The 25,379-nt window shown below is 30.9% G+C and overlaps 1 protein-coding gene across 1 annotated transcript in view; it reads left to right on the top strand.

Annotated features, from left to right (window-relative positions):
- The window catches only part of LOC139491705 (IQ motif and ankyrin repeat domain-containing protein 1-like), a 28,706-nt gene extending 9,499 nt beyond the window's left edge, over positions 1-19,207 (top strand). The window contains exons 6-15 of the mRNA XM_071279536.1: positions 604-666; positions 1,253-1,392; positions 2,122-2,176; positions 2,447-2,539; positions 4,123-4,237; positions 8,698-8,800; positions 11,080-11,214; positions 12,159-12,287; positions 14,472-15,345; positions 18,151-19,207. Coding sequence (XP_071135637.1) covers positions 604-666; positions 1,253-1,392; positions 2,122-2,176; positions 2,447-2,539; positions 4,123-4,237; positions 8,698-8,800; positions 11,080-11,214; positions 12,159-12,287; positions 14,472-14,643 — 1,005 coding nt within the window. The 3' untranslated portion in view covers positions 14,644-15,345; positions 18,151-19,207. The remainder of the gene's footprint in view (positions 1-603; positions 667-1,252; positions 1,393-2,121; positions 2,177-2,446; positions 2,540-4,122; positions 4,238-8,697; positions 8,801-11,079; positions 11,215-12,158; positions 12,288-14,471; positions 15,346-18,150) is intronic.
- Positions 19,208-25,379: the final 6,172 nt, after the last annotated feature.

Here is a 25,379-nt window from a genome sequence, read left to right as displayed (position 1 = left end):
CACAAAAAATATTTTAAACTAATTTTTCTAGAATTCTTTCATAGTTTAACATGAAGTGATTGCATGTCATTTCAACATCAAAATCAATTTCAATTTACTTCATTCTTTATTTTGAAAGCCTGCATTAAAGTTATTAATTTTTGAAAAAGGATAACAGATTTAACTTGACTTCTTTCTGCATGTCCACTTCAACCAACCACATTAAAATGCTCTTTTCATGAAATCTCCGAAGTTCTGACCCTAAATTCACTAAAATACTAAAACTTTGTTTGAATGGTTGTTTCAAAGTACACACTGATGAACATTTGGATATCCAATGTGGTTGCTGCCACATTGAAAATGTTTACAAAGAACCTTGTGAGATAGCGATTGCTTGAGTAGATTATTTCCTCTGAAAAAAAAATAATCTACTTGAAACAAAAGAAGGTTAAATTTTGATCATCGGAATTCTGTCTTGTTTTAGAATTATAATTTCTTATTTTCAACCAAAACTGCTGTACAATTGAAAAACAATGGTTTAAAAGACCAGTTCTACTGTAAAAGAAATAATAAGCCTGTACAATAAAACTTAATTTAATCTATATTTATTATCCATAATTTAAGATGCTGCTACAGAATGGTGCTGACCCCAGAATCTATGCAAATGATGGACAAAATCCTGAGCAGGTATGTCAGTAGCATCTTTATTAAAATTAAAATCTTGGCTACAAATCTTATGTGATATGAGCTGCGATAGATAGAAATCAACCTTATGCACATGAATATCAATACAGCTGTTCAACTATTTTAAATTGAAAAAAAACCTACTGAGTTGTCATATGAACCCTACAAAACAGTCCAAAACTCATCTTTTATTTCTGATTTGAATGCTCCAAACTCAATCAAAGTCTTATACATGTACATGTAAACATACACTTGCTTAATGTTGATTTCTCTCAGATGCAGCTCATATGTCTACATGCTTTCAGGAAATGGCATGTCAGTCAAAAATTTCTGTACAATTTTATAGTTTGATACAAATAGTATTCTTTTGTATGTGCAAATAGATAAATGTAAACATGATCAAACTGAAAACAAATTAAAGATATAATTATGAGAACATGAGACAGATGTTAATGAAGATTAACAGTATATGAAACATAATAATTAAACAGTATAAAAATATCTTCATCATTGAAGGATGAGAATCAACTTAATAAATATTTTGGCCTTTGATAGTTGCTGTAATAAATTTATTTACTTGAACTTTTAGGTAGCCTCATTAGCAGCTGTAATTCAGTTATTAAAAGAATGGGATATCAGTCAAACAGAAGTATTATTGGAGAAACTTGAGACTGAGAAGGAGAAAAGATTGGAGGAGGTCAAACAAAGAAGAGCTGCTGAGGAATCCATGTTAGTATTTATTACTAGTTTTACCCTTGTCTTGTTAGATTATTCAGTGCATAAAATTTTGGTCACATTTTTTTTTATTGAAATCAAATTCAAATCTCCCAGAAATTTGACATCAAGATTCATGTGAGAACTATAAATTTATCCACCTGAAATTTCATCCGAAGCTTAGTATGAGCATGTCATACTGTTTAATGCTTTTTCATACTCCATGCTCATCAATTTCTTGTTTAAGGAAAACTTACAGTGATGATGACTTAAGTGAGAAATTAATAGGTCACATAACAATGTGTCTTCTTACTCATTAACTGGTGAACAATTTGCTAGATAATTATAGATGGTGTTTATTCCTCAAGTTTTATTTAACTTTTTTATTGTGGTATGAAAATTTCTATAATTATGGATTATGTAACATTTCTGAAATATTAATATATGTAAACATATTTTCCTTATTTCCACTGTTTTAAAAACTATATGTTCAGGTAATTGTTGAGAGAGTTTGCATAGAAAGTTTTATCTATAATTTTAATGAATCTCAATGAATCAATAATTGCAACAGTTTATAATAAGGTATTTTAAATTCTGAAATTTATAATTAAAAGAGAAAATAAATGCATTGGCTATCAATAATAGCAACAGTTTATAACAGAAAATAAACGCATTGGCTGTCAATATACAAGTACATGAGCATGACTTTTATTACAAAACAATAATTCATTTCAACAATTTTAGCTTAGAGAAACAGTTAGAGATAAGCCAGCAAGAATATGATGTAATGCAGAAACAGGTTGGTATTAACTATACTATATGCCTTGAACTTATTTTTGTGAATAATTGTTCCCAGTTACATCTTCTAGCTAACTGAAATTCATGCAGAATAACAGTATTGGAAGTCAATTCAACCATTTCTATTTGGTATATATATATATCATTTTAACAATAAATTAATTGAGAAGCCAAGGTCCTTCATCATTTTTTTGCCTGATTTCTCTAGTAATTTAGTTGGGTTTTTTTTGTAAATTATCTCTGCAAACTTAAAATGTATTTTGTATTTTAGCTGAATCATGCTTACTGTGAATTAGAGAAAAGAATTTCAGAACATGATAATGCCGTTGCAGAAGGATTTAATAGGCCTGAAATATTGGTGCTGGTAAGTTTTTCTTCCTTTAAAATAATGAGATTGGGGAAGGAGGTAGACCATTTTAGGTAAGGTAAGAGACAAGCTGCTCTAGGAAGAGATGGTTTCAATCTTATAGGAAGGATTGTTATAAACTCTTAGCCATGGATCTCTAGGAAGAGATGGTTTCAATCTTATATAAAGGATTGTTATAAACTCTAAGCATTGGATCTCTAGGAAGAGATTGTTTCAATCTTATAGGAAAGATTGTTATAAACTCTTAGCCATGGATCTCTAGGAAGAGATGGTTTCAATCTTATAGAAAAGATTGTTATAAACTCTTAGCCATGGATCTCTAGGAAGAGATGGTTTCAATCTTATATAAAGGATTGTTATAAACTCTAAGCATTGGATCTCTAGGAAGAGATTGTTTCAATCTTATAGGAAGGATTGTTATAAACTCTTAGCCATAGATCTCTAGGAAAAGATGGTTTCAATCTTCTAGGAAGGATTGTTATAAACTCTTAGCCATGGATCTACAACCACTGACAAATTTTATATTTTACATTGATTCAAAATCAACATTAAATCTTATCAAATTTATTATAAATGATGATTATTTTTGAGAGTAGTATTCCAATATCAGGATTTAATGGTAAACTTTCAATATAGTATGTGTAATCACTTTTAAGATGTAGCACTTTTAAAAACTTTAAGACATTTGAAATATTTAATGATATAGATAATTAATTTTCTTGCAAAAGAAAAGCTGTTTAAAAAAATATATGGTGTGTAATCAAAATTGCCCAGGTGGAATTCCAGTAAAGACACCTACTTGAGGCATACTGTTTTACATATGTTATCAGTGGCAATATATATGCTTAACAAATATTTAATTAACTTTTTATTTTAACTAATATAAAAATGCAATTTGAACTTCCGTTTGCAAGAAAAATAGTTAGTATTTATTTGAGTTTATGTCTTTTTGTTGAGTCTGCAACATTTATATTTCAAAAGCAAGACAAAGTGATCTTAATTTTAGGAACCAGAAAACAGTATCCAGAGCAAAATTAAAAAAATATTTATTTTCATTTATTTGTATTTAAGTGATAAACTACAGACTTAGTCTTGTTTACAGTTAACAAGAAGATACAGTCAGGGGTTAAAGTTTGTTACACATCAATTACTTATAATTAAGAGATAATGTCAGAAGCAAACTTTTGATTTTTTTCCTTCATTTTCAGTATTTTTCTGATAGATGGTTTATTTACAGTAAGAATTTAACGACAATCTGGGATTGGATTTTTTGACATGATAAATTTTTGAAACATGCAGGGATTGTTATGAATCTTGGACAAACGCCAATCATTTTTAAATTCTGTATTTTACTGACAAATGGACTCACTTTTAAGGTCAATAGTACACTTTTGCACTGACAGCAGCAATCTCAGACGAGACACAGCTGGGCACTACAGAACCATCAATGATAATAACAATTTATATTTTGGTTCATAAAAACAGATGCTTCAGATATATTGCTCTGTATCTGCATTCTCTAAATCTGAATATTTGTTCTTTTTACTGGTTTTATTTATTATATACTGTTAATTAACTAGGCAATACAAGATGCTGAAACTGAAGTAGAAATATTAAAGATGAACACAGAAAAATCAAGAGATAAATTATCCCAAGCCAAACTGAGACTGAGGGAGCAACAGAAAGGTGGAGATGGTAAGAACTTATTGACAAAGTTTGATATTGGGAAGATTCTTTATATTAGAAAATGTAATATAATACAGAAAAAATACCCACCTTCTATCCCTCTAAGAAAAGTTAATGTGCGGGAGTGCTTATCAAAATCACAAAAGCACTTCAAGGTCGTTAGTTCTAAAATAACTCTGTGTTGAAAAAATTCTCTGACCTATAATTGATTATTTTTAACACATTGTGACTTGAATGGAGAATTGTCTCATTGGTACTCGTACTTCTTATTTCTATCAACTCATGATCATTGCAGGTACAAAAGGACTTCTATTCAAAAACATATTACCTCCATAGAGGTTATGCTAGCTTAGCAGAAAATATCAAGTTTAAATGACTGCCTTTCTCTATTTAAGAGTTAGCATGAGTTTTCATTTGCATTGCTTTTATCATTGTCTCATTACACATATCTTATCCATGCATTCTCTAAATCTTTTATCATTGTCTCATTACACATATCTTATCCATGCATTCTCTAAATCTTTTATCATTGTCACATTACACATATCTTATCCATGCATTCTCTAAATCTTTTATCATTGTCTCATTACACATATCTTATCCATGCATTCTCTAAATCTTTTATCATTGTCTCATTACACATATCTTATCCATGCATTCTCTAAATCTTTCATCAGTGTCTCATTACACATATCTTATCCATGCATTCTCTAAATCTTTTATCATTGTCACATTACACATATCTTATCCATGTATTCTCTAAATCTTTTATCATTGTCTTATTACACATATCTTATCCATGCATTCTCTAAATCTTTTATCATTGTCTCATTACACATATCTTATCCATGCATTCTCTAAATCTTTTATCATTGTCTCATTACACATATCTTATCCATGCATTCTCTAAATCTTTTATCATTGTCTCATTACACATATCTTATCCATACATTCTCTAAATCTTTTATCATTGTCTCATTACACATATCTTATCCATGCATTCTCTAAATCTTTTATCATTGTCTCATTACACATATCTTATCCATGCATTCTCTAAATCTTTTATCATTGTCTCATTACACATATCTTATCCATGCATTCTCTAAATCTTTTATCATTGTCTCATTACACATATCTCATCCATGCATTCTCTAAATCTTTTATCATTGTCTCATTACACATATCTTATCCATGCATTCTCTAAATCTTTTATCATTGTCTCATTACACATATCTTATCCATGCATTCTCTAAATCTTTTATCATTGTCTCATTACACATATCTTATCCATGCATTCTCTAAATCTTTTATCATTGTCTCATTACACATATCTTATCCATGCATTCTCCAAATCTTTTATCATTGTCTCATTACACATATCTTATCCATGTATTCTCTAAATCTTTTATCATTGTCTCATTACACATATCTTATCCATGCATTCTCTAAATCTTTTATCATTGTCTCATTACACATATCTTATCCATGCATTCTCTAAATCTGGCAACACTCCTTTTGCGCCAATTACTGTTTTTCAGGGGTATCGTTTGCGTCAATTTTTTTTCTTTCAAATGTATCAATTGCGCCAGTTTTCGGAACTCATTTGCGCCAATTTACCTGAACACATATTGATTGTACATATGAAAGATTAATATATATTTAGTATCATTTTGTCTGAGTGGAAATCTTGCACATATACATGAGACAGACCCACAAAAGTTAGAGCGTCAAATACTACGAACAGCATGCAAAAGAAAAGCTACAGAAAATATATCCGAAAGACCAGCTAAGATCAATCTACAGAAAAATGACTTGAAGTGCATAAGACAGTCTATGTACAGAGAGAGAAGATAACTGTACCCTGCCCAACCAAAATGTTCAGTAGAATTTCAAAAATTTTAAGTCACTGATGGAACATTTTTAAGTGTTGTCCGAAGTATTTCCAGCAATTGTATACAATACATGGATTCAGGAATGGACATTTAATTTATATTCCACTTTTAGATTGCCTTTTGCCTTCCAAATCAGGAAACTGTAATAGAAAAATGTTTTCTTTGTTTAAGGGATGTTCTTCTTTAAATTGGCGCAATCGTATATTTTATTTCTGGCGCAAATGATACCATGTGATTTTTAAACAGGTGGCGCAAACGTAGCATTAGAAAAAAAAAGTTGTGGCGCAAAAGAACGCATTTTTGGCGCAAACGGATCTCTCCCCTAAATCTTTTATCATTGTCTCATTACACATATCTCATCCATGCATTCTCTAAATCTTTTATCATTGTCTCATTACACATATCTTATCCATGCATTCTCTAAATCTTTTATCATTGTCTCATTACACATATCTTATCCATGCATTCTCCAAATCTTTTATCATTGTCTCATTACACATATCTTATCCATGCATTCTCCAAATCTTCTATCATTGTCACATTACACATATCTTATCCATGCATTCTCTAAATCTTTTATCATTGTCTCATTACACATATCTTATCCATGCATTCTCTAAATCTTTTATCATTGTCTCATTACACATATCTTATCCATGCATTCTCTAAATCTTTTATCATTGTCACATTACACATATCTTATCCATGCATTCTCTAAATCTTTTATCATTGTCTCATTACACATATCTTATCCATGCATTCTCTAAATCTTTTATCATTGTCACATTACACATATCTTATCCATGCATTCTCTAAATCTTTTATCATTGTCTCATTACACATATCTTATCCATGCATTCTCTAAATCTTTTATCATTGTCTCATTACACATATCTTATCCATGCATTCTCTAAATCTTTTATCATTGTCACATTACACATATCTTATCCATGCATTCTCTAAATCTTTTATCATTGTCTCATTACACATATCTTATCCATGCATTCTCTAAATCTTTTATCATTGTCACATTACACATATCTTATCCATGCATTCTCTAAATCTTTTATCATTGTCTCATTACACATATCTTATCCATGCATTCTCTAAATCTTTTATCATTGTCTCATTACACATATCTTATCCATGCATTCTCTAAATCTTTTATCATTGTCTCATTACACATATCTTATCCATGCATTCTCTAAATCTTTTATCATTGTCTCATTACACATATCTTATCCATGCATTCTCTAAATCTTTTATCATTGTCTCATTACACATATCTTATCCATGCATTCTCTAAATCTTTTATCATTGTCACATTACACATATCTTATCCATGCATTCTCTAAATCTTTTATCATTGTCTCATTACACATATCTTATCCATGCATTCTCTAAATCTTTTATCATTGTCTCATTACACATATCTTATCCATGCATTCTCTAAATCTTTCATCAGTGTCTCATTACACATATCTTATCCATGCATTCTCTAAATCTTTTATCATTGTCTCATTACACATATCTTATCCATGCATTCTCTAAATCTTTTATCATTGTCTCATTACACATATCTTATCCATGCATTCTCTAAATCTTTTATCATTGTCTCATTACACATATCTTATCCATGCATTCTCTAAATCTTTTATCATTGTCTCATTACACATATCTTATCCATGCATTCTCTAAATCTTTTATCATAGTCTCATTACACATATCTTATCCATGCATTCTCTAAATCTTTTATCATTGTCTCATTACACATATCTTATCCATGCATTCTCTAAATCTTTTATCATTGTCTCATTACACATATCTTATCCATGCATTCTCTAAATCTTTTATCATTGTCACATTACACATATCTTATCCATGCATTCTCTAAATCTTTTATCATTGTCACATTACACATATCTTATCCATGCATTCTCTAAATCTTTTATCATTGTCTCATTACACATATCTTATCCATGCATTCTCTAAATCTTTTATCATTGTCACATTACACATATCTTATCCATGCATTCTCTAAGTCTTTTATCATTGTCTCATTACACATATCTTATCCATGCATTCTCTAAATCTTTTATCATTGTCTCATTACACATATCTTATCCATGCATTCTCTAAATCTTTTATCATTGTCACATTACACATATCTTATCCATGCATTCTCTAAATCTTTTATCATTGTCTCATTACACATATCTTATCCATGCATTCTCTAAATCTTTTATCATTGTCTCATTACACATATCTTATCCATGCATTCTCTAAATCTTTTATCATTGTCACATTACACATATCTTATCCATGCATTCTCTAAATCTTTTATCATTGTCACATTACACATATCTTATCCATGCATTCTCTAAATCTTTTATCATTGTCTCATTACACATATCTTATCCATGCATTCTCTAAATCTTTCATCAGTGTCTCATTACACATATCTTATCCATGCATTCTCTAAATCTTTTATCATTGTCACATTACACATATCTTATCCATGCATTGTCTAAATCTTTTTGATTTGGTGATTTATTTATTTTCTTGTCCTATTTTTAGATGGTCAGGAACCAGATGATCTCCCTGGCCTCAAAGTAATGGTTAAAGAATTAGATGAAGTTTTATTTAGAGATGTTGGAAATAAAATCAAAGACTCTGGAAAGTAAGTTGAATTAGTAATAGAGATATTAATATTTATCCCTGATTCAGTTCAATGTTTCAAGATAAATAAATGTTAAAATTGAAGAAAAGACATCTGAGAAAGATAAACTATTTTTGTCAAAGTTTTATTTTAAAGGGTTTGTTTTTAAATCCCAAATAGGTCAAAAATAGAGATTTTCTGTATGTGAAGGGAAATGCTTGCTAATCCCTTAAATGAACACACCAATAATACTGATGTTATCGACAAAGAAAATTGAATAAGTGACATTCTTAAAAGATATATAATAACATACTGAGAGAGATTTGGATGAATTTAATACAAATACAAATTCTTACCATCGTTTGTTTATATTTTCATGCTCAGTTTCCCATTTGTGCATTTTCCTTTAAAATACTTACATTCTTGCATCATCATTCAATAATATACAATTATGGCCCGTTGAAAAGGTGAATATCCAAAATTGTCAACACGAGAAGGTTATTTCACTGAGGGCGCAGCCTGAAGTGAAATAACTTTTAAGGGTTGACAATTTTGGATATTCATCGATTCTAAGGGGCCACAATTGTTTTATTATACCGAACTAACAGTGGAAAGGTCTTTCGAACACTTTCTATATATTTTTTACATAACAAAATCAAAGACAAGCTGACGTTTGAAAATACATTGCATAGAATGTACAACAAAGGTAGAATCTTTTTGTAAAATATTGATGGCCCTGAAAAGGACCGTTACTCTATAAGAGCTATCATCAGCTGCTGGCACTCTATTCCTGTCCAATGCCTTAATATTTCCTCGTCTCACAGTGAGCTTCAAGTGTAACGTGAACGCTGTTATTTTGTTTATTTACGTCTATGACGTCATTTTCATGGGAGATAACTGAAGTACAAATCAACAAACTCAAAAGGTTATTCGCCGGTGAATAATAGGGTTATTCACCGCTGGTGGAAATTTTTAGGGTTATTCATCCTTCCTTGCAATCGAATGAGAAACAACTGAATTATTCCATGTCACGTGATAACGTTTCACCCAATAGAATTGTTTAAAATATATGAAAGGTATAATAATATACAATTATGGCCTGTTGAAAAGGTGAATATCCAAAATTGTCAACACGAGAAGGTTATTTCAATGAGGGCTCAGCCCGAAGTAAAATAACTTTTAAGGGTTGACAATTTTGGATATTCATCGATTTTAAGGGGCCACAACTGTTTTCTTATACCGAACTAACAGTGGAAGGACATTTCGAACACTTACTATAGTGTCTATATTTTTAACATAACACACAGACTGACGTTTGAATTCTCGAATTTACAACAAAAGTAGAATCTTTTTTGTAAAATATTGATGGCCCTGAAAAGGACCGTTTATAAAAGATATTATCGGCTGCTGGCACTCTCAGTTCTTTTCATGTCCAATGCCTTATTTCCTCGTCTCTCGATGGGCTTCCACAGGTGTAACGTGAACGCTGCCATTTTGTTTATTTACGCCTGTGACGTCATTTTCATGGTAGGTAACTCAAGTACAAATCAACAAACTCAAAAGGTTATTCACCGGTGAATAATAGGGTTATTCACCGCTGGTGTAAATTTTTAGGGTTATTAGTCCTTTCTTGCAATTGAATGAAAATTAACTGAATTATTCCATGTCACGTGATAAGGTTTCACCCAATAGAATTGTTGGAAAAATATGTAAGGTATAATAATGTCATTTACACCATCTTACGTGAGGCCAATCATTCATAAAAAGCAGATGACGTGGGAGTAGCATTAGAATCACCCAAGCAAATCATGACGTTTTCTATCAGCTTACACATGAATTTTGGAATATATTGAAAATATTAGAATTTTACCACAGTTGCGTATTCAAAGCATTTGAAGAATGTCATTTAAGAATAGAAGATATTTTTTGATGATGCATGCACTTTATGTTTCCTGTCAAAAAAGTCCATAGAAGTTTATTGGTGTTCATTGAATTTTCGTGTAAAATCAAAACAATTGCTATTTGTGACGTCATGAATAGAATGCAAGTATTTAGATTATCAAAAGGGATACACATATAAGAAACCTGGTAAAGAATTTCATTAAAGTAATGCCAACATACCCCACCATTCATACCCACCAATTCTTAGGGAAAATGTTAGTTTCTGTTTTTGACAGTTATTATAATATATGCAGCATTAAAAGCACATATTTTGTTTTTATTCAAGTGCACTTTTTTGCTAAAAATTAGCTATATTTAAAGAGATTAATAGAAATATATTTATAACATTTTTTTTTAAGATGGCCATTAATAATTGATCGAACAGGCCAAGCAGCAACTTTTCTCAGATATCGTGACACAAATTGTGTAAATGCACTTAGCCCTAAACAGATGGAAGATGATAAGGTGCGGCTAGCACTTCTTGGTGCTGTAAGGTAAATATAAACCTTGATTATCTCATGATAAATTACTTAAAAAAAGTTTCCATTAAAAAGATTTAAATCAATTTTCAAATTCAAATCAGACCTTACAGTCAAGGAACATCAAATGCGATGTCAAAGATTGCGGTAAAATTTTGTATACAACTTTGGATATTTAAACCAAAAAAAATAATGCCTTAATCTATTTTATTTTGTGACGTACAACTGATTGGATTCTTTCAAAATAGATGAACATATGTATAGAAAGCACAAAAAAATTGGGAAAGCTTTATAAAATTGTTTTAATATCATTAAACCTCCAAATTCAAATACATAGATTTTGCTCTAAAAATATATGTTATTGATAGATAAACATCTGTTTTAATGTTATTTAATAATTGAGAAGGAATGATGACCAATGTAATGCATATCCAGAGGCAGATTTAGTGTCCCCCTTATGGAGTTTCAAATATGATAAATACATCGACTCTTTACAAGTATCACTCCACACAGATTGGCTTGTCAGGAGGCCCCCCTTTTTAAAAATTCCTAGATCTTCATCTGCTACCCATGTTATGATTAGCAAATATAATGGCATGATAGAATTATAATGATTAGTATAAGAAACTTAAGAGATTTTTTACTTTAAAGTCAACCTATAAGACATGTTTAAAAGGCAGTCATTTTGATTTATTGAAGCCAAAACGTTACAAACACCCAATCAGTTCACTATTTAAAAAAGAAGAGATACATGTAAACTTAGTTACTTACTATAGGAATTGTTTTTATTTCATTTCCTAGCAAGCAACACCAATAAAAATGTCAAATTTGATCTCTGTCTTTATTCAAAATACAATTTTAATTGTCATGCACAACATTTGCCCAATGTTCTATTATCATCTGAACATGGCTTAGTTTACAAAGTGAAAGAAGAACATCTGCTTTGTGTATTTTGTTAGATTTGGTAAGCCCTTTATTTTGGACATGATGGAAGTTGATATGTTTGACACAGTTAGTGACAGATTTGACAACATTTTGAAAGGATTAATGGGAATGATCATGGACAAGAGTATAATGCAGGAGGAGAAGTATGTATAGATATATAGAAAAATCCACTGTTAAAATATAGAAATGTTTACTAGTAAAGCACCAGCTTATATGAAACTTGATTTATTTAGCAATTAACCCTACCAAGAGGTCATTATTGGTCTAACCTTTAGGTTAATTGGTTTTATATGAAAAGTACACCTTGTCATTGTTCATTATTATTGGTTTGTAACAATTTTCATTGATTTTGTAAATGGGGAATCCATGATATTAAATTTTCAAGGAAGAAAAGAACACTATTATTAATAGCTTGTAGGTAAGCTGACTGGTAAACCACAAAATGTGTCGAAAAAATAAATAATATTCTCTGGGGTATATGTGCTGTTTAGTTTCATGGTTCATTGGATAAGGTAAAGTTTTGTATTTTGGTCTGTTTTTTAAATGTTACTAGAACACACCCGCGAAATCGAGGGCATTAGAGCTTGTGAGAATTTGTGTCTGGAGAATTGCAGTAAAAGATTTCATATCTGAAGAATTTCAAAAAAGGTATCAAAATTCATAGATACTTGGAAACAGTTTTAAGTCCTCTCCCTTGTTTCCAAAGTCCGTTATTTTTTCTGTTAAATTCCATTATTTTCGCGTTTCTGTATACTATGCATTGTTTCCAAAGTCCGTTATTTTTTTCTGTTAAATTCCATTATTTTCGCGTTTCTGTATACTATGCATGAACATACGTATACTATAAATAAAGAGCATTTGCCATTAACTATGAATTTCTTCTCCTAGACGATCACTGCTAAATTATTTGGAGTCTCTATCGATGCAATAATTATTCTTCTGTCCTCGAGTACTCTTATGAAATTTATGTGCAAGTTTAAAACCAGAAGTCCTGTATAACTTACATTTAAAAGCGAAATTGCAGACATTTTAAGGTTGAAAGTATGTTAACTATTTAAGGCTGAATTTTTGTAAAAAAAAATTATGTCTTGAGAATTTAAGAAATGATATCAAAAGTCATATAGGTACATGGAGACAGGACAATATTTCTAAGCCCTCTCTTTTTTTTCAAAATCCGTTATTATTTTGTTTTCTGTTATATTCCATTATTTTCGCGTTTCTGTATACTTTGAACATACGTATCTATATTATAAATATTAAAGTGTATTTAATTTTCTATTAACTATTAATTCTATAAAGTTTTTTGTCCATTTGCGATCACTGCTTTATTATATAGAGAGTCTCTATGTATTATAATAGTATATTAATCATAGTATATACATGGGGATGATGCAGATAAACGTGAAAATTGCGTGTATTAAAGTTAAAACCTAGGTATAATAGAAGTGGTTCTTACGATCCAAAAACCACGATATGGACAACGCTCTGATTGGCTAATTTATTTATCATTTTTTTTTATCTATCATACGATTGGTTATCAATGTTAAAACCGGTAGTCATGTCCGACTTAAAAGTCGGTTTGATGACGGAAACTCACTGCTATATTGTATGAAGAGTCTCTATATATTATATAATAATATATTAATCATAGTATCCATGCAGATAAACGCAAATATAATAGTATATTAATCATATTATACATACAGATAATCGCAAATATAATAGTATATTAATCATAGTATACATGCAGATAAACGCAAAAATACTTGTTCTCTCCCCGTCCGAGAAGTTATAAAAACTATTTGTAAGTTAAAACCGAAGTATAATAGAAGTGGTTCTTATGTGTAAAAACCACGATATGGACAACGCTCTGATTGGCTTGTTTATTTTTCATTTTTGTTATCTACCATACAATTGGTTCTCAATGTTGAAACCAGAAGTCATGTGTGACATGGAAGTCGGTTTGATGAGGGAAGCAATATTCGGATGCCTTAATTTTCGTTTTTCTCCCAAAATAACCCAAACTGAATAGTCATAAGAATGGATGACAAATGCGACTATGCAAGGTACCTATAGAACACAGAGGCATGATGATTAATTTATTGTGGGAGGAAGAGAAGCGACACACAAAATGAGGTCTTCTCGTTTAATAGTACAGATAAGCAATATGTCAATTATATTTGGTGAATGAGGTGATTGTAAGGTGTACATGTCTGTCTGGCAGGTATAGTCTGACCTTGATCTCATTTTCATGATTGCTTGGTCAATGTTAATTTTTTGTACTCTTGATTCTTTACCAATTTTATATGAATCTTTTTGTTTTACAGCTATCTTAAATTAATAAAGGAATCAGATGGTCCAGACTATCAGAAGAATCAGTTCAATGACTACAGGACATCAAGTTTCAAATTCTTTATAATTACAAAAAATCCTTACCCACCAGAAAGTTTGATGGACAATACATATCCTATTAGAATCTATGTACCAACAGCTAGGTAGTTGGCAGGACTTTAATAGATTTGTAAGCTTTTTGTAAATCAATTTTCTTGTGCGAGTCTATTTATTTTGTACTGAAACTACTTGCATATGTTTAAAGTAAAAGAATATAAAATAAAGAACTATTCTAAACCATAAGAGGGAAGGGAAAAAATTTGAGAATGTATATAATAAATATGTAATGATAAAAAAAATCAGACGACACTAAAAAGATAAAGTGATCACATTATTCCCATTTGAGGGGTGGAAGGAGGACATTTAAGGGAAAGTAGGGATTGGGGCTTTATTTTTGTTTTAAATTTTGATTTACACTTATCAGAAAAGATATAAGTAAGAAATTATTTCTTTTTGGATCTGAGAAGGAATGCTTTAATTGTTTTAAGATATTTTTTTTGGAATTTATTGTACCCCCTCACACTAAATTGCTACAGGTTAAGGGAGATCCAGATGTATTATACTAGTTTTCTAGTCTTCCAAGCATTTAAACAATCACATTTCATAAATGATCACCTCTTATTATAGTGTAACTATATTTTCTTTTAAACACAAATTACAAAATTAAAGTCTACGAGCATACAAATCAGCCATTTAAGAACAAAACTTGAATACTATGTATTCAATCCTCATTTAGTTTGTATCAAATCATAAATCTTATAGTCAGCAGTCTGACAAGTATGGGTAAGAACACTTGTTGTTTGAAAATGAGTTTAAACTAGAGGCTCTAAAGAGCCTGTGTCGCTCACCTTGGTCTATGTGACTATTAAACAAAGGAAGCAGATGGATTCATGACAAAATTGTATTTTGGTGATGGTGATGTGTTTGTACATCTTACTTTACTGAACATCCTTGCAGCTTACAATATCTATAATGAAGTTGGCCCAGTAGTTTCAGTGGAAAATGTTAGTAAAAATTTACAAATTTTATAAAAATTGTTGAAAATTGACTATAAAGGACAATAACTCCTTAGGGGGTCAATTGACCATTTCGGTCATGTTGACTTATTTGTAAATCTTACTTTGCTGAACATTATTGCTGTTTACAGTTTATTTCTATCTATAATAATTTTCAAGATAATAACCAAAAACAGTAAAATTTCCTTAAAATTACCAATTCAGGGGCAGGAACCCAACAACGGGTTGTCCGATTTATCTGAAAATTTCAGGGCAGATAGATCTTGACCTGATAAACAATTTATCCCCCTGTCAGATTTGCTCTAAAGGCTTTGGTTTTTGAGTTATAAGCCAAAAACTGCATTTTACCCCTATCTTCTATTTTTAGCCATGGCGGCCATCTTGGTTGGATGGCCGGGTCATCGGACACATTTTTTAAACTAGATACCCAAAAGATGATTGTGGATAAGTTTGGATTAATTTGGCCCAGTAGTTTCAGAGGAGAAGATTTTTGTAAAAGATTACTAAGATTTACGAAAAATGGTTAAAAATTGACTATAAAGGGCAATAACTCCTATATGGGTCAACTGACCATTTCGGTCATCTTGACTTATTTGTAGATCTTACTTTGCTGAACATTATTGCTGTTTACAGTTTATCTCTATCTATAATAATTTTCAAGATAATAACCAAAAACAGTAAAATTTCCTTAAAATTACCAATTCAGGGGCAGCAACCCAACATCAGGTTGTCCGATTCATCTGAAAATTTCAGGGCAGATAGATCTTGACCCTATAAACAATTTTACCCCCATGTCAGATTTGCTCTAAATGCTTTAGTTTTTGAGTTATAAGCCAAAAACTGCATTTTACCCCTATGTTCTATTTTTAGCCGTGGTGGCCATCTTGGTTAGTTGGCCGGGTCACCGGACACATTTTTTAAACTAGATACCCCAATGATGATTGTGGCCAAGTTTGGTTTAATTTGGCCCAGTAGTTTCAGAGGAGAAGATTTTTCTAAAAGATAACTAAGATTTACGAAAAATGGTTAAAAATTGACTATAAAGGGCAATAACTCCTATATGGGTCAATTGACCATTTCGGTCATGTTGACTTATTTGTAAATCTTACTTTGCTGAACATTATTGCTGTTTACAGTTTATTTCTATCTATAATAATTTTCAAGATAATAACCAAAAACAGTAAAATTTCCTTAAAATTACCAATTCAGGGGCAGGAACCCAACAACGGGTTGTCCGATTCATCTGAAAATTTCAGGGCAGATAGATCTTGACCTGATAAACAATTTATCCCCCTGTCAGATTTGCTCTAAAGGCTTTGGTTTTTGAGTTATAAGCCAAAAACTGCATTTTACCCCTATCTTCTATTTTTAGCCATGGCGGCCATCTTGGTTGGATGGCCGGGTCATCGGACACATTTTTTAAACTAGATACCCAAAAGATGATTGTGGATAAGTTTGGATTAATTTGGCCCAGTAGTTTCAGAGGAGAAGATTTTTGTAAAAGATTACTAAGATTTACGAAAAATGGTTAAAAATTGACTATAAAGGGCAATAACTCCTATATGGGTCAACTGACCATTTCGGTCATCTTGACTTATTTGTAGATCTTACTTTGCTGAACATTATTGCTGTTTACAGTTTATCTCTATCTATAATAATTTTCAAGATAATAACCAAAAACAGTAAAATTTCCTTAAAATTACCAATTCAGGGGCAGCAACCCAACATCAGGTTGTCCGATTCATCTGAAAATTTCAGGGCAGATAGATCTTGACCCTATAAACAATTTTACCCCCATGTCAGATTTGCTCTAAATGCTTTAGTTTTTGAGTTATAAGCCAAAAACTGCATTTTACCCCTATGTTCTATTTTTAGCCGTGGTGGCCATCTTGGTTAGTTGGCCGGGTCACCAGACACATTTTTTAAACTAGATACCCCAATGATGATTGTGGCCAAGTTTGGTTTAATTTGGCCCAGTAGTTTCAGAGGAGAAGATTTTTCTAAAAGATAACTAAGATTTACGAAAAATGGTTAAAAATTGACTATAAAGGGCAATAACTCCTAAAGGGGTCAACTGACCATTTGGGTCAGGTTGACTTATTTGTAAATCTTACTTTGCTGAACATTATTGCTGTTTACAGTTTATCTCTATCTATAATAATATTCAAGATAATAACCAAAAACAGTAAAATTTCCTTAAAATTACCAATTCAGGGGCAGCAACCCAACAACGGGTTGTCCGATTCATCTGAAAATTTCAGGGCAGATAGATCTTGACCTGATGAACAATTTTACCCTATGTCAGATTTGCTCTAAATGCTTTGGTTTTTGAGTTATAAGCCAAAAACTGCATTTTACCCCTATGTTCTATTTTTAGCCATGGCGGCCATCTTGGTTGGTTGACCGGGTCACCAGACACATTTTTTAAACTAGATACCCCAATGATGATTGTGGCCAAGTTTGGTTAAATTTGGCCCAGTAGTTTCAGAGGAGAAGATTTTTGTAAAAGTTAACGACGCCAGACGACGGACGACAGACGACGGACGACGGACGCCGGACGCCAAGTGCTGAGAAAAGCTCACTTGGCCCTTTGGGCCAGGTGAGCTAAAAAAATGTGATTATATTTAGTACAGCTTTATCAGGAAGTCACAACGAGAACATTTGTTTTTATTTTTATGCATCATTTTATTATTCAGTATAAGGAGTATTCAATGGCAATATATTGATTGCAATCCTCTTATTCATCAAGTACAAATGTATTGCATTGGTGAAGAGGAATAATTATTTCCAACTTTTCTTACAAATTTTATGAATGTTCTTGAGTTTGAATAGTTTTTACCTAAAAGTAACAAGATATAATTATATTCAGTTACTTTGATAAATAACCTGTTTGAACTATTTTTTTCATTACACATAGTTCTTTTCTTGGTTTCATAAAATGTAATTTACAATGTTTGAATTAGATTAATTATAATAAAAGTTGTGTCAAATAAACATTGAAGTATGAAGGTTAACATTTCTTCTGAGCACAGAATCTCCAATTCAATGGCATTAAAGGCAACAAAAAATGTATTTTTAAAGTAGTTAAGAAAAGTACTAAAACTAAAAACTTTTAAACTATTTTTTTCAAATTTAAAGTTGTTTTTTTTCTGGTGAAAGATGTGAAGTGTTTGAATGTATTCAATTTTGGTAATCATTGTAATGAATTTAAGATAAGTTATCTACATACCTTGTAGCTTACTGCCAGGTTAGGAATACTACATAGAGGTAATTGTCTACCTTCAGTATTAGGCGGGTGGGAATTATGTTGTCTGTTCTATGCATCCATCCATCAACTAATTCATTTTTTCTATATAAGATTAAAGTCATATCAACTTGAACCTTAGTGCATATTGTTCATCATAATATGGACTTTTTAAAATGAAAGCTGAAAAAATGGAGAACAGCATTATACTGTACATCATTTACCAAAGAGTTTTTGTTTATTATTTTTTTTTCTACTGTGATAATAATACTGTGATAATATTTTTTTAATTAAATTGAATGTGTGATTTATTATCCTGAGAGAATGAAGTCTTACTATCTGTTATGAGAGTTGTTACATCTTATTATCTATAAAATACTATAGTTTTTATGTAATAAAGTTATATAAGTCACACACTGTTTTGTATCAATGGATTGTATGTGTATTAAAAAAAAAATCACAAAAAAAATGAACTCCGAAGAAAATTAAAAAAGTCCCAAATCAAATGTCAAAATCAAAAGCTCAAACACAACAAAGGATCATAATTTATATACAATGTATGTTAAACAAGAATGTGTCCTCAGTACATGAATGCCCCACTAGCACTTTCATTTTCTATGTTCAGTGGACCGTGACATTGGGATAAAAACTCTAATTTGGCATTAAAATTAGAAAGATCATATCATAGGGAACATGTGAACTAAGTTTGAAGTTGATTGGACTTCAACTTCATCAAAAACTACCTTGACCAAAAACTTGAACCTGAAGCGGGACAGACGGACGAACGAACGGATGCACCGACCAGAAAACATAATGCCCCTCTACTATCGTAGATGGGGCATAAAAATGTTAAAAACATTTATGCCTTTTATACTATGGTCAATGGCTTAAATTTCCAGCTCTACTAACCTCATTCTTCATTCCTACCCTTAAGATGATAAGTGATGGTTTTGATATGGTCTCTTTTGAGCTCACCTGGTGATTCCAGCCATTTTTTAAAGGGTTTTCAAACCCAGGAAACCCTTAGCTCCACCACTAGCCACAATTATCCTTGGTGTCTCAAATTACAAAAAAATGATCAATAATTCCACTGGACAACTAACAGGGCCACTAAGGCTAAAAAAGAACATGAAGTAAAATGCAAGTATTGACCATGTTATAGGTTGAAAAAAATATGACAGGACAAAACTGCCAGAATGTCAAGATTGGTATTCTATGCTGTTTTTACTCAAATTGTCTGGTGATTCATTAAAAGTTATTGCCTATAAATGACATTTTCTTTTTCCAATATTTTGTTTTGTCTGGCCTGTGCCGAAAATCACATTGCGAGACATAGGGATTATAATTTGGTAGCACAGGTGGAGGCCACAGCATAAACTAAATGTCAGACAGAGTTCACCTGACCTTGACATCTTTTCAAAAATCAGGAATGAAGGCTAAAGTTTCATGATTAAGTCCGTTTCTCGGATAATATTAGCAGTAGGTCAACTATATTTGATGTATAGAATCAATATAATTAAAATAGAGATCTTTATTTTAATTAGATTGGTATGGAATGATTGTAAGGTGTACATGTCTGTCTGGCAGGTAACACATGTCGATCCCATATTCATGGAACACTGGTATGATAGTAGTAAATCCTTTCACTCTTAAGACTTGCAACATAAATAAAGGCAACAGTTGAACTGCTGTTCAATATTTTTTTCTGGAAAACAGATCATGGCCAGTAAAGAAGGCAAGACGTGTCAGTATGTGCATACTTGTTACAACTTACTTGACATAAGTAAATATATAGAACCATCAGATTTAGACAAAATCGAACTTGTGATCTCACAAAAATCTGCAGATCTTTGACTTTTTATTCATTTATCAAATGCGAATGATTTTTTCCCTTTAAAACCCTGCAACTTTTTTCCATGACATTTTCTTTTTTTATCCTCAAACTATGCTATAAACCCTGGTTTAATTCACCATTTTCTACATGAAATGCCTGTACCAAGTCAGGAACATGAGAATTAATATCCATTCATTTAATGTGTTTGAGGTTTTGATTCTGCCATTCCGTTTTGAGTTTTCCTCGGAATTCGGTATTTTTGTAACTTTTCTTTTTTATGCTAGTCTTGCAGGAACAACATGTTGCTTATTTAGTTCATTTCTTTTCTTTTAGGATAAAGCTTTGCTTTATACCTAAATACGATTGTTTTTTACTACCACTGATTTGTTGCTGGTGCTGTTGTTCTTTTATGATGGTACTATTCTTTATAATTGTTCTCGAGAATCTTTTATTCTTATTGAGTCAAAGTAATTTACAGACCATGAGCGATGTAGGTTCCTAAAGTGAGCTTCTTCTGTTATATTGCATAGTCTCAGCATATCTAAATTAGGAGTAAGCACAAGTCTGCTCAAATTGACAGTTTTAAGGTTAATTAACAACTATTCGTTTAATTGATAAAAATTATTGAATAATAGTATAAGATATCGAAAATGATTTTGTCAACAACTAAACTATGAATTTGTAATGGGTAACATTTCGAGTCATTTGGTTTAATTATTATATAAAGTTAGCAAAGCCTTATTGCCACTTCATAACACAATATGTGGAAAATCAAGAATTTCGATACCGAGTACAGGGTACAGATTTATGTGAACATTGTAAAAAGATTTGCAATTGAATTTCGTAAGTTTGAAATTTTATTACATTTCTTATACGTTAATGACAAAGAGTAATCCGGAAAATCAAGTATATAGCTTTACATACTCGCGGGGACCATATTTTTTTTTTTAAATGATAGTTTCGATGTATTTGTGAAGAAGTTATAAATACTCACTAAAATAAACACCTATTTTATCTTATATTTTTACTGTCGATTACATTAATTCGGAATTAGTATTACGTTTTAATAATAGATTTTCGTAAAAAGAATAATATATTGTGCATCAAAAGAATTTATGTACCGTATCAAATTTCGTATATGAGATGGCTATACTATCTTTGAATATCATTTTCTGAAGAAAAAAGAAAACAATGTTTGTCTGATAGTAGTAAATTTGATAAATCGGAACACTGTATTGAAATACGCTAACCACTTGGAGTTTATACTAAGCATCAATAAAACATTTATTTGGTTCTTTATAAATATGTGTGTTCGTTCATCAAAAAGTCGCCATCGAATGAGGAGTATTAAATAAAGGCAACAGTAGTTTACAATTGTTCAATGGTAATTATTTCATTATGCAAAACCAAATCAGGTTTACAAACTTAAACCAAGGGAAATGAGGGAAATCAATTATAATAGGAAAACCAAGGAACAACAGAAACACTGAACTACAACAAAAGCAAACGCCAACACACATTTAAAAACAGATTGTCGGTAACAACCGCCTGACTTGGTACAGGATATTTTTAGAAAAATGGTGGATTGAATCTGGTTAAAAAAGACTCATTGTTAGAAATAATCAAGCGATCATCTCATTATCAGATTCTATGACATACAATTCGATTTCAATTTTGAAATTATAAATTTTCATCACCTTAGCAGCAATATGCAAACATACAGGTATAAAACATATATAGAATAGCTGTACTATATAAGGGAGTTGTTAACAAATAGTAATTAAAAAATAAATGAGTGGCCTGTACATTTGTTTCTACTATGAACTATGGCCATGACATAGTCCCTATTCATATAGTGTACATGAAATAAAAACAGTAATTTTAAATCTAGAATTTATAAAGAAAGAAAAAACGTCCCAACAAATTCTGCATGACTGCAATGTTTTTATAACTTTGTTTTTCATTAATTGAGATTCATCTGTGTGGATCTGAATACTATGTTTCACTGTGATTCAAAATTGCCTATAAATTATGGAAGAATACTTTATAAGTTTGATCAATGTGTGTCTCATCCCTTTTGCATATTTGAGCCCCCCAAAAATGGAAACTAACGAAGGTTGGTATGTGTTTCTTTAACCTGAAAAGAGCTGATGCCTTAGGATAACCTATTTTGTAGCTAGTTTGGTCGAAAATCAAAAATATGTAAAAGAAGTTTGTTTTTCAATCAAACATCGAAATTTTGATGGGCATATTACATGCACTGATTCTTTATTCATTTTAATTCTGTCCATTCAAAACTACACAGGAATGATAATATGTTTTGAAATGTAGAAGTTTCCTGAAAAACAAGCAAACCATGACACTAATATATAATTCATAACACGCTATCAACCGTTCAAAATGTATTTGCTCGAATCCAGGTTATTTGGTCTCGGGATGATAGTTGGCAATCATAGGATATTTTCTTATTTAAACTATTTATATAGAAGGTGTAAACAGAGATTCTCAGAAGGATGGGACTAATATCAGTTCTGAAACATTATTATTTCCAATGGGAGCTGGCAAGTATGTTATAAGTGATGGATCCAGTAGAACGAATCATTTTTTGTATCCTTTAACCGTAATTCAGCAGTGGTTATCTTTCTGTATGTTATATTTGCTATTCGTTTATTGTTTGATTTATAACCCAGGCCGTTAGTTTTCTGGTTTGCATGGACTGCATTGTGTTACAATTATATAACATTGGTAGGGTGTTGGCATTGGTAATGACCATATCTTTTTATCTTTATATTGATTTTATTTTGATTTTAAATAGAAAAATGGAAAATTGCTTTGTGTATATGATGTTGCCTCTCTTACATCGAAATTCATAAAGCTTTTACAGTCCTTATATTTTTACCATTTGAGTAAACTGAAAAAGGAAATTGGCTCTACATCTTTTTCCATATTTTACTTTTCGATTCGTTTTTGATGTGTTTTAATTGCCATTTGATTTTGCCATGTGATTAGGAACTTTTCGATTTTATTTTCCTCGGAGTTCAGTATTTTTGTGATTTTACTTTTTTCTCACGCTTTTCACGATATAACTAGATTTTCTCTCTATATCCATATTATGTTCAATTTCCCATGATATATATATCATAAAAAAAAACAGCAACCGAAATTGTGCAGTATTTGATTATCTCCATTATCATGATGATCATGTTTAAAAGGATAATCCTCACTTTACAAATATTTTGGATAATTTTATTCACTATATCACAAATATTTTCATTATATCACTTGATTTTACTATATCCACAGTATTGCGTTTTTATTTCTTTACCAAAGTATATGTTTCAATGAAACAATATTAGATCCAGAATATTTTACTTTTTCTTTTCACTATTCTCTACTAAATTAGACTATATCCACTAAATTAATTAACCCTATTATTTCATTCCCATGATATATATATCCCCTTTAAACAGGTGAATCACTCGTATACTAGTAATATATCCCGAAATTTGTAATGAATGTTTTCAAAGTCGTATTTAAAGCCACAGAAACATGTTGAAATCATTTCTCCTACTTGCATTCCAGTTTTGATTTTTATAACCTTTTTGATAACTTAATCCATACTATGCAAATTGTATTTCCTTGAGTGAGCAGGTTTTTTTTGCACAAAGGTCCTCTTATAATTGATTTCAAAGAAAAACCCTGCAAGGTATACGTACTCCAAAAGTATTTAGAATTTTACATGTACATCATCATGTTAAAGCCACACAACACGTTTTGAATGCATTAATTCTTTCTTGCTACCTTCATGACAACAAATTCTTGGAAAAAACAAGTCACATATTTTTTAGCAAAATTACTATAAAAAGGCATATGAGAAATGAATTCAAATAAAATGAATCCAATATCTTATGCACATTAATTCCCATAGATTTCAAATATTGCAAATATTATAATCCAAAATAAAAACTTAAAGGGACATATGAAGAAATGCACAACATATCCATAAAAAAAAATGAAACAGAAAACACCAGGGTTAAGTTCAATATCGTAGCAGCTACGTAGCTGCTATCAATATCTATGTACAGCAGCTAGTCTATAGCTACACGTTCAATAGTCAAAATATACGTAGCACTACGTAGCAGCTACGATATTGAACGCGGCCCTGGATAGCTCTTTCTTTTTTCACTGACAATTAGACAATACTATGTATAAGGGTTAAAAATTTAAAGAATCATTCATTATGTAAAAAACAGTTTGATTTTCATACATATTAACATACAGTTAATAAAATATTTTACTGACTTAGTTTTTTTGGTTAATTTTAGAAATATTATCAATACTGGCAGTGGGGATTTAAAACAATGAAAACCAAAAAATATTTCTGCCCTTTCAATTTTTTGATAGAATAAATAGGTTAAAAAAAACTTCAGTGAAAAAGCATTCTAAAAATTTGGGTTCGGTGAATAAAAACTTCACATGTAGCATCAACTCCAACAATACCAACTAGTCAATTTAAATGGCCCAATTGTATTATCAATTTTATAAACTGGTAGAACAATAGGTATAGGTAAACAGCAGCACCCATAGTCAAGTCACGGAAATATAAAATATAAACTCCTGTCAGCATTTGATTCTTCAAGTTAGTATAGTAGCATACTACAATACGTTTGATTTAAGGGCCATTTCATTCCCAAACTGTGAGGTTTTTTTTCAGTTCTTATTATCTGTTTTGTTATTTGTTAATCATGTT

Source organism: Mytilus edulis, chromosome 1 (genome assembly GCF_963676685.1).
Source record: "Mytilus edulis chromosome 1, xbMytEdul2.2, whole genome shotgun sequence".
Classification (NCBI taxonomy): Eukaryota; Metazoa; Mollusca; class Bivalvia; order Mytilida; family Mytilidae; genus Mytilus; species Mytilus edulis.
The sequence above is the reverse complement of the archived record's forward strand: the minus strand, read 5'-3'. Positions and strand labels throughout refer to the sequence as shown.